This window comes from Papilio xuthus, unplaced genomic scaffold (assembly GCF_000836235.2).
Source record: "Papilio xuthus unplaced genomic scaffold, Pxut_1.1 DF828780.1, whole genome shotgun sequence".
Taxonomy (NCBI): domain Eukaryota; kingdom Metazoa; phylum Arthropoda; class Insecta; order Lepidoptera; family Papilionidae; genus Papilio; species Papilio xuthus.
Genome location: NW_013529869.1, coordinates 3,951,869 through 3,962,921, shown reverse-complemented (window position 1 = coordinate 3,962,921; position 11,053 = coordinate 3,951,869). Strand labels below are relative to the sequence as shown.

At 32.0% G+C, this 11,053-nt stretch overlaps 1 protein-coding gene across 1 annotated transcript in view; it reads left to right on the top strand.

Annotated features, from left to right (window-relative positions):
* Positions 1–11,053, top strand: part of -w-2 (scarlet) — a 29,864-nt gene that overhangs the window by 5,371 nt on the left and 13,440 nt on the right. Inside the window, exons 2-4 of the mRNA XM_013326975.1 lie at positions 3,418–3,604; positions 7,462–7,510; positions 10,486–10,535. Of these exons, the coding sequence (XP_013182429.1) occupies positions 3,418–3,604; positions 7,462–7,510; positions 10,486–10,535 (286 nt within the window). The remainder of the gene's footprint in view (positions 1–3,417; positions 3,605–7,461; positions 7,511–10,485; positions 10,536–11,053) is intronic.

The following is an 11,053-nucleotide window of genomic DNA, read 5'->3' as shown; positions in this document are numbered from 1 at the left end:
TTGCGACCGACTGGTTGGTGACCCCTGATTTAGTTATCTTCCACTCTCGGTTGTGGTTATCTTACACATAAGTCGGGCGTATAAATTTATTCCACCGGTAAAACTGTTCGATAGTTTGATAGTCGGGCCGTAAAATATCGACTAGTCCGTCAAATTCAAAACACATCCGAGGCCACTTTTATAATTTATACAAATTAAGATTTTACGGAATACATTTATAAAATAAGTAATTAAAATTAAATCTAAAGTCGCCTCTGTGAATGTTCTAAGCTATTTAATTAATGATATTTACAGAATAATAATATCGAAATAGAATTAGGTACATGAAATATCGTTAAATGTTAAATACAAAACGTCGTTTTTGCGTCCCGGAGCCCTAATTTAGTCATCTTTCCCTTCCCACCGTTTTTCTTATAAGGAAAGGATGGGAAGTGGAAGTGGACTTTCCGGATGAGAGGATGCGTGGAAAGGGAAAATATTTTCTCTCTATGCATCCACTCCTCCGTCGATTAAAGGTAGGCAACGCATATGCAATTGCGTATGTCTATGGGAAACGGTCACTTCGCTATTCCAGTGATTTTAGATGGCCGCTCGCTCGTTTGCCACCTTATGGTATAAAAAATAAAAAAGTGATTGAAAAATTTTTGAAAATCGATTTTTTTCAATGATTGACAAAACAAAAGGTAAAGAAAGACATACAATTCTGTGTAAGATAACGTTTAAGCCGCGAGCCGGCTTCAAATAAGGTTATACGTCCCGTGGGATGTAATTTTAAGGGCCTCAAGTATTCTTAAATTGGGAAGCAATTATATCTGCAATGCTTTTTTGCAATTTCTCTGATTAAAATCTGGCCTGTGATGTATTAATACAGCCATTAAAAGCTGTTTAATATTTAAAAATTGCTACATAATATCTTTACTAATAATAACCTTTTAGAAATATTTTATGTCTTAAACATGTAGTAATGTAGACAATTTTTGAAATTAAAAGTTGCATTGTGTATATTTCTTAGAATCGGTAATGCGATTTATTTACGTATTATTTATAATTTATCTAGCTAGATTATACCTTAATTATCACAAATTATCTATGCATATCTAACACAGGAGACAGGACAGACCTTTATTAAAAATGTAAAAAAATATTTTAGTTCAATAGAGGATTTTTTAATTTTTTAATTTATCTAGCGACTTCTTTGCCAGTAGCATGTTGGTTGTAAGAGAACATTCAAATAAGATGGAGGAATGATAAAAATTTGTATCTTGGATTAATTATTTAAATCGAAACAGGATGCATTTTAAATGCCATATCATAGATTTAATCATTGTCATGACATTAAGCGTAAAATAGAATAATAAAGTTGTTAAAATTCACATCTACATATGCAGCAAAACAAACAATAAGCTTGTTCTTTGCTTATGCTTTTCAAGGAACGTGGTAACGCAAATATAATATTACCAAACAATATTTTGAATATTCGTTATTATCATTTATAGTACGAGGATTTTAAATGAAATTGCAATGAACAAGAAGATTTAATTTTATGTTTTGTACTTTAATATTTTCATGATAAATATTAAGGAAAAGTAAAAATATAAAAAAGATGACCTTAAAACCGTATTGTTTAAGTTGTTTGTGGTCCTGCAAACTGACTGTAGGTACCTATTTTGTGGAAGGATTTAAATAAAGCTGAATAAACTTTAGTGTTAGCACAATATAGTTATTAAATTTTTATAAGAAACAGCGATTCGTCTTTGTTGGTGTTTTAGTTTGATACATTGTGAAACTGAATTTGAATTTTCATTTAAACAAAATAAGGAATAAATTTTTGTGAAGAATTATAGAAAATACTGGTAATCTAATATTATAAATACGAAAGTTGAGATAGATGGATAGTTTGTTAGAAGGTATGTCTAAAATAGCTCAATGGATCTCGATTTAATTCGGCATAGATGTAGAAAGTAGTCTGAAGTATCCCATAGGCTATGTATTATTTTCTTAATTCTGTGCGGACGCAGTCGCGTGCAACAGCTAGTAGTATTGATATTTCGCCACGTGATTTAGTTAACGGAAAAAACCGGATCTGTTTCCTTTTCATTTTGAAGTTTCGCGAATGTTTTTAAATGGATATTTTAATCGTCAAGATCAGTAAGTATATAATAAAATCTTTAACAAGAATATTATATGCAACTTGTAAACAAGGTAAGAGTGTTTTTAATGTGCAAGGTCCTTTCTGTAAACTTTCTCTGCCGACCCTCACTTTCATATCCATATGATATTCAGTAGCGGTTTGACCATAGGACGTTTAGACGGCAGGTCCTTACCTCGTTTGTAAAAGTAGCTCCTAGTTCATTGCGTGTTTAAATAAGTGGAATGTCGGTGTCAATGTTCCTGTCCATGTATGTTGCGCAAGGCTTAAAGAGTAGAATGATAAAGGACTTACCAGAGTAACGCGTACCATCTTTCTACTGCATCAACAGTGAACATCAGGAGACAACGTGATCAAGCGTTTAGTTTATTGAAAAAAAGCAATTATGTCCAATGTTTCAAATTATAGTTATGTGTGGGTAAGCTTAAATTTAAATAGTAAATGAGTGAATCAGATGTTTTTATATTTAGATATTCAAATTGATAAGTTGCCGGTGCATTTAGTAATAGTTGAATCGGTTTTTTTTGTACAAACAGTAATAATATTTAATCAGATTTAATCTGCTTTATTAATATGTAATTAAGTTGGTTGTTTTAAAATCCTCCAAATAAATTTTCTTTAAAACTGACAAATAGTATTATTTCTTGATTTAATTAGATACTAGCTATCGCCCGCAACTCCGTCCGCGCGGAATAAAAAATCTTTATTAGTAATCTATTCAGCAATATCCCCTTAGCCATTTAGGGTATACCTTTTAACAAACATACACCCAAACATTTGGACCAAACATTAGTATTATTTCCTGACGGACTGGTCACAATTATTTTGCGTGATAACAATAGAATGAACATATTCCTATTGGTCTTATATAACTATTGTATACACAAGTATACAGCTATATAAGACGAAAACTGATTTATATACTTATAGCCAAAATGGTTAAACCGATTTTGTCGAGCGAGGTAATATTCAATTCGTGTTACTTGGAGTACTAAAGGGATATACAGTTGGCCTTATTGAAGTTTTTGAATTAACAACTAAGAAAGTAATTCTTGTGTCCGTAATAAGTGTATGATCTTAATACGTATATTTATTAATAAAACATGATTCTTTAAAATAAATAGCTTAGTTTTGTTTTAAAGCAAAGTATTGATAAAACATTCTTATGTTTTATGTCTTTAAGTTTAAACTACAATGCAAAAGATTCCAAATACATGCTACTAAAATGATTAAAAATATTACAGTTATTATTTTCTTGTCTTCTTCAGGAGCCCGTGGAGACTATACAGATAGGGAGCAGATTCACACCTCCGAAAGGAGGACGGTCACCATTTCAAGAGGTGGAGGAGTTGCTTGGGTCCACACAGCCGCAGCGACCCTGCACGCTTGTGTGGCGGGACCTCTCTGTACACGTCAAATTAAAAGACGGCAAATTGAAGAGACTTGTTAACAATGGTAAGCTATGAAAACATTCTATAAAGTATAGGGTTAGTCTAACCATTAAATATAACGTCTAGGGGTTGTAGTTGTCAAGTGTTCCCCCTAAGAAAATTAATGTAATTAAAATAACAGTGTCATAATGAAATAAGAAATCTGAATAGGATAATCATACTAATATTATAAATGCGAATGTTTAAATGGATGGACAAATGTTTGAAGGTATCTCCGGAACGGCTGATCTCGCTGAAATTTGGCAAAGAATTAGAATAAAGTCTGGAAGAACATGTAGGCTACTAATTATTTTTTTAATTCCGCGTGGACGGAGTCGTTGGCGACTGCTAGTATTTACATAAATACGAAATTTAACATGAGAGTCTATAAGTTGTAATTCTTATCTTTTGACTTACTAATGTCATTCTAAATAATTATTATTACCTTTATATAAATTAATTAAAAGTAACTACATACGTATATCAATCCATTCATTATGTCGTTCAACGTCCGCTTTTTGTAATCTTTATTACAGCGCGTTACAACTAAAGAACCAACAAAAACTGTCAATTAACACTAGCGAACTGTAAAATCCCGTTATTTTACCTTGAAAAAAGTAGAAATTATTATTGACAAGTTTAAAAATGTTAGTTTCAAATTGATAGACTAACTGTTAGTTCCTGAGACGATAATCTTTGTTTAAAACTTATCGTCCCAGAAACCCACGGTAAGAGATATCACGTACTTCAGTATTGATGTTATATGTAGCTCAGGTTTTATTTTAATGATAAAAAAGAAACATTACAGTTTTTTTGTATAAATAGAATAATATAAATAAATATTTATCATCACTTTTTCAATGTAATTATCATTTTCACTCGATTAATTTTTTTTTAACATAATTATGTATAACCTTTAAATTTTTCAATTTACGATCGGATACTTACATATACTCAGTCTAAAGTCGACGTATCGAATCCAAGATGGCAACTAAAATACAATGTTTTTAATGTTATTTGCGATAAAATATCTTTGTCTCAGCCATTAGCATGAGAGTCATTAATATATGTCACTTGTATAGACTGTTTGGATAAAAAATATGTACATTTTACTAATAAAATAGACACTAAAGAAAGAATATTTGTTACTTAGTAACTCTATAACTTCTGAACAGATCTAGATGGAAACATTAACAGATTACGAGTACATACTGAGATAACGTATATGCTTTTCATAAGAAAAATGTACGGATTTTTCCCGCCATAACGCTATTACGTATGTGGTATGTGCTATTGAACTTTTGATTTTTTTTTTCTATTCGACTTTGATCATTCACGTGTAGAATTTTATTCGCAACGATTTGCCTGCCGCAGTTGGTTTTTATTGGCTTATTGTTGTGGTCTATATTATGTGTGAATGTCCTTGGATCTTTATGTTTAGATTGACATAAGTAGATCAATCTAGAATCTGGATAGTTCCATTAATATTGAATAATAAAAAATAATAGCAAAGTGAAATTAAAACGTAAAAGAATCCTATAATAATGGCGTTTATTGAAACCAAAATTAAATTAAACATAAAATAACAGTATGCATTCAAATACAATCGTACTATTTTGTTTGTGAACTTTAGAATTAATATTAAAATTCTTTAAATGAATTAATTGAATAATAAAAAGTAAAATAAAATTACATGGATACTAAAATAAGAACGTATCAAGTTGAACAGTAAAACAAAACAAATGGTACCCAGCGATTCCCACGTTTGAAAAAAAAATGCGAAACTCGATACGTAATATTGTATTACTTTAGGCTGCTACTGGTTTCAATATTGATTGAACGAAGCACCGCCTGCTACCGTTAGTCATGTCAATGTCATTACTCGTATATAATTGTCGCATTTTCAATATTAACGCCACTCTCAATCTCTAAATGGAGGTTAAGGGCCTTAGCATTATATCTTACTTCTTACTAATATTATAAATGCGAATGTTTAGATGGATGGATTTTTGTTTGAAGGTATCTCCGGTAAGGCTCAACGAATTTTGATGAATTTTTGCACAAATATAGAACATAGTCTAGAAGAACACATAGGTAACTTATTAAGTTTTTATAATTTCCACGCGGATTGAATCGCGGGCGACAGCTAGTAAGGAATATATACTAAGGGACTGCTTGCACATAACTTCTCTAAGTGTGGCACAAAATTTTTATTAGTAAAATCAATACTAACTCTAATTATCAAAATTAAAAAAAAATGTTGTGCACGTTACTTTTATTATGACACAAGACTTTTTTGAGCGCGACAACATCAACAATTGCCAATAGTATTTAAAAAAAAAATTACATCAAATTGTCCGTTTAGTATAGTAGGTTATAGTTTATTAAACCTCACGCTATGGCCTTTAGGAGCCGAGCAGAGAAAAACAACGAAAAGTTAAAACGATGCAAGCACGTGGTACACCCGTTTTCCAATAAAATCATGACCTTTTGATCATTATAAAAAAGGAATGTCTACAAATTGCAGACGTTTGAGCTTCTGTGCAGGTCTGCCGTATATAGAAGTTTTAAAGGAAAGTAAAGCCGGATTAGAAATATACTGTTACAGACTTTAATAATAAGATTAAAAGTATTTCAGGCAATTAGTGGACGCGGTATACTACGTTTATTGTTTACGTTATACAAAGAGCAATCGAATTTAAAATCAATTTATATTTAAACACTTAAAAAAAATCAAGGACTATCGTAAATTAATTTACCTTTGGCTATTAATAGCAATTGCAAATAAAGTAAATGTGCCTTGTTAGCCTCGAATTAATACCTATTTATATATTACATAATTTTAGCATTATTTTAATTAATATATTACTTACATAATTGAATTTAAAGCTGAACCCTTTTCAAAGCAAATTGTAGCCATTTAAAAACAATATAATTATCAACACATATCTGGGAGCAATATCGTTGTATCCGAGAACAGCATTCGTGTTTGACAAAACATTAAGATTAATTTTATTACAATAAGGGTAATGTCAATAAAATTTACCGTTTACTACACAATAAACATTCAGAAGAGGTAATTTATATGATAAAGGTTACCATGGGCGAAAAAATAACCAAAAATAATAACATTTGGCAAAATCTATACAACTTATCGTTGACAACAGCTTAAAAATATTTTTTTTAAATCGAAAGTCGCCAGTCATGTTTGGAATGAAATTTCTTTTTTTAAAAAGCCTGTTTTAAAAAAGAAAATCCCGCGAACATGTATTTGGCAAGCGGTTTGGCGATAATCGTTACATTTCTTTTCCTTTCATTGTATTCAGCGGGCGCTGGACCTAGCGGCTTCTTAATTTAAATTGTGGACATATTAAATCCACGTATGAGACTGCAGCTTAATTAACAAAACAAGATTCCGACGTTCACTTTTAAAAGATATTTATAATGATAAAGGTTGGGACTCAAGACAAGTCGTCACAAAGTATTTTTAGCTAGAAAAGGTTTAAATAAATCCTGTGACAAAAAGGATTTGTTTCGTTTTTATCTTAAAATACACTAGCTGTCACCCGCGATTCTGTCCGCGCGAAATTAAAAACAAACCTTAATTAGCACAAAATGTGTTCTTCCAGATTATATTCTACACCTATGCCAAACAGCGAGATCCGTTTAGAGGTTCGGGGGATATCTCCTAACAAACATCTATTCATCTAAACATTCGCATTAGTAAGATGACCGATTTTCCATTTGCACATCTCTCTTTCTCTCTCTGTCTCTCTCTCTCTCTCTCTCTCTCTTCAGGAATGACAATATGTGTTGTAAACATTATCAGTAGAATCCTGGGGTAAGGTATTATTACTAAAGAATTTGTTTGTTTGTCAACAGTGAGCGGTATAGCAAAGCCCGGCACGCTGGTCGCTCTCATGGGACCGAGGTAAGTGAGACTGAATCATTGTATTACTAATACGCGATACTGGTCGAACTGTGTACTGAATAAAATTAGTAACAGAATTTTTGTATATCTGTCTGTCTTTCCGTCAAGCTGCGTTTGTTCTGGATAATCTCTGGAACGGCCGAGCAGTTTTTGACGGGACTTTGACGGAAGGTAACCAGTATATAAAATTTGACACCATGCACCGAATATTTTAATATATCAAATCAAAGATATTGTCATCATTTGTTCACAAGAGAAACGAGCATACCATTTCCTTAAAGGCCGGCATCGCATCTGCAGTTCCTCTGGTGTTGTGTATGTCCATGGATGTCGTTGATCACCTTAGTATTCTTGCCGCTAGTTTTCCCCCTTCTCTTATATAAAAAAACAAGAGAATTGTCTAATTTAAAAAGAAATGTGTGTAAGTAATGTTGATTACTGAGTGATTAGGATCTTAAAAAAACTTCACGGGTCTGTTTTGACAAAGGCAAACAAGTTACGCCCAGTAGGTGTATTTTTAATGTTTTAAAATTTCTCGTATCCTCCGACCGGTCCATATTTTTTGTATTAAATTTGACAGGTCCCGCTTTTTGCACAGACTTCTGTTACGTACTAATGAATTCATCGTACCTTGCCAGGGCGTTAACATTAGCTAATGAAGTGACAAACAACTGACAGTTTAATATGAGGTCTTAGATGTATTCGTTAACTCAAACATTCTTGAAAGGCATATTTTACTCTTATTCCTATAAAGTTTAAATGGCTTGCATTTTGTCCCAATAAATTGTTACGATGATGGAAAACATTGTGATTCAAATTGAAATTGCAAATGAAATCTTACTTCTTACTAATATTATATAATAAATACGAATGTTTAGATGAATGGATGAATAGATGGATTTTTATTTGAAGGTATCTCCGAAACGGTTGAACGGACCACGCTGAAATTTGGTATAGATGTAGATCATAGTCTGAAAGAACACATAGGCTACTTTTTATTTTTTTTAATTTTGCGCGGACTGAGTCGCGGGCGACAGCCGGTCCAAGATATGTGTGAAATAAACCAATCTGTACTGAACCAGCGTGCTTCACTAAAGCCCAATCATACTTTATTTATGGTAGATTCGTCCTTGACGTGACAACGATGAATAGTTACTTTTTTGGGTATATAAATTACTTTACCAAAAATATTTATAGATGTCAAAGAAACCGTACGATGGTTGCGAAGTAAATAATACGATACGAGCTCGTTGGGAAAGTGTATACTGTACGCAGATATAGTGTTACAGACTTACACAACAACAAACGATTTAGGTATTCGGTATTCAGGTTGGAGGGGTGACGAAGTTTTGTTTGAAAATCGATTTTGAGTTAGAAAACCAAATTGCCCGGTGACAAGACATCTTTGCTTAAAAAACGTATCTTTCTAATTTCATACATCTTATTTCATACTAACATAAATGCGAAAGTTTAGATGGATGGATAAAAGCGTGTCTGTTTGAAGGTATCTCCGTAACGGCTCAATGGAGCTTGATGCAATTTTGCACATATGTAGAACATAGATTAGAGAAACACATAGGCTATTAAGTTTATATACTTATTAAGTTTTTTTTTTTAATATCGCGCGTCCGGAGTCGCGGGCAACAGCTAGTTTTACCAATAGTTATATAATCTATTCAGTTAGTACAAAAACTGTTTGTAACTAGTTTGTCAAATTCAGTTCACGCGTCGAATGTAGGTTCCTCAAATTGATTAATATTAAAATTTATTTGACTTCGAACCCAACTTACGTATCAGGTATATTCTCAACAGTATCGTTTGGTTTTATGCAAATTTTTGATTCCAAAAAATTAATAAAACCGTGAGGTTTCAATTTTTAATTAATGATTATTTTTTAACTTTATAGGGTTTTATTTGACCTTGTTTTTTTTTCGAAATAAAAATTCAAAATACGAGTTTTAAATGTCAAATGTTGAATGACTTCAGAAATATTTGAAGTTTTATTTAAATTCTTTTATGTCCCTACAAACATGTGAGAATTATGGGTGCAATACATTCATGAGCATTAAACAGATTACGATTCTAGGGTCACATAATCAAAAAATAAAGATATTCAATAGGCAAAAAGATAAATTGAAGATTATGTGAAAGAGGATATGCGTAAAAAAATCAGATATGTCAGCCGATAGGTATAGAGTAATCATCGTGTCTGCCCTCCGTAAAGACAAGGGAAGCTTGAAGATGATAAGTTGCACTAACCATGAGTTTGCACTACCGAATCAGCTGATTGTACGTTATAGTAACATATTTTCTTAGCAATAGAAACCTAAAGTAACAAGAACAATATTCAGTGTTTGTTGTATTCGAAAAGAAATAGCATTTGTAGAAAGTTATGTTATCATAAGTACACAACAGTTTAATTGATTGTGCATCAAACATAATAGGCTCGCAATTCTTATGAATAACTGTTAACAACTTGTAATTAAAACCAAAAAGATAACAATGACATTTGAACTTCCTCTGACATTATTACATCATATGGATTCAACGTTCTCTTTAATTAGAAGTAGTTTTATTAAAAATAATTATCTTACTAATATTATAAATGCGAATGTTTGGATGAACGGATGTTTGTTTGAAGGTATATCCAGAAGGGCTGCACGGATCTTGCTGAAATTTCGCTTAGATGTAGAACAGTCTGTAAGAACACATAAGCTACTAATTAGTTTTTTTTTAATTCCTTGCGGACGGAGTCGTGAGCGATAGTTAGTAAACTTTATATTCACAATAGTTTATAAATGAGAAGTAATATGCTTAAAAGATCTTAAAGAGATTAACGAGAAATCCAAGATTTTATTCCCTAATTGAGATAAATATGTAAAAAATATTACAGGCACATAGAATGAAGAAATTATTCATACCTACGATGTTATTAGAAAAAAAAGTAATTTTTATCAATTAATGTTTTTTTTCAGCGGTGCCGGGAAGACGACTTTGATGTCTGCGTTAGCATACAGAAACCCAAGTGAGTCACTTATTCTGTCCGTACTATTTCTATAAATAAAAAATCTATATGTTTGTCATCGATGCGTTAACCTTTATCACAAACACAGGAATAGTCAAGTAATTAACCAAAGAAATAACTCATCAAATACCACGTACGTCTTTTACAAGGTCAGGTACAATTTGAAAGATGTCTTTAATAATTAATCAACGCATCTGCGATTCCTCTGGTATTGCTGATGTCCATGGGCGTCGTTGAACACCTCGGTGTTCCCGCTGCTCGTTTGCCCCCTTCTGTTATAAAACAAAAAAAGTATTGGAGGCTTCCCATTAAGACCGTACGTTCCACCGATCAATCTCCCTAATGTAATATTTTTTTCCATTCATCCGATCCTCATTGCAATGGTAATATTGAATTGGTGAAACGGAAAAAATATTCTATTAAGGCTATTGAATTTTGTTTGTTACATTTCAGTTGTAGAAAAGGTCCGTATAAAACGAATACCAATTGTCGTTTCTATATACATAATTGGTTTCCCA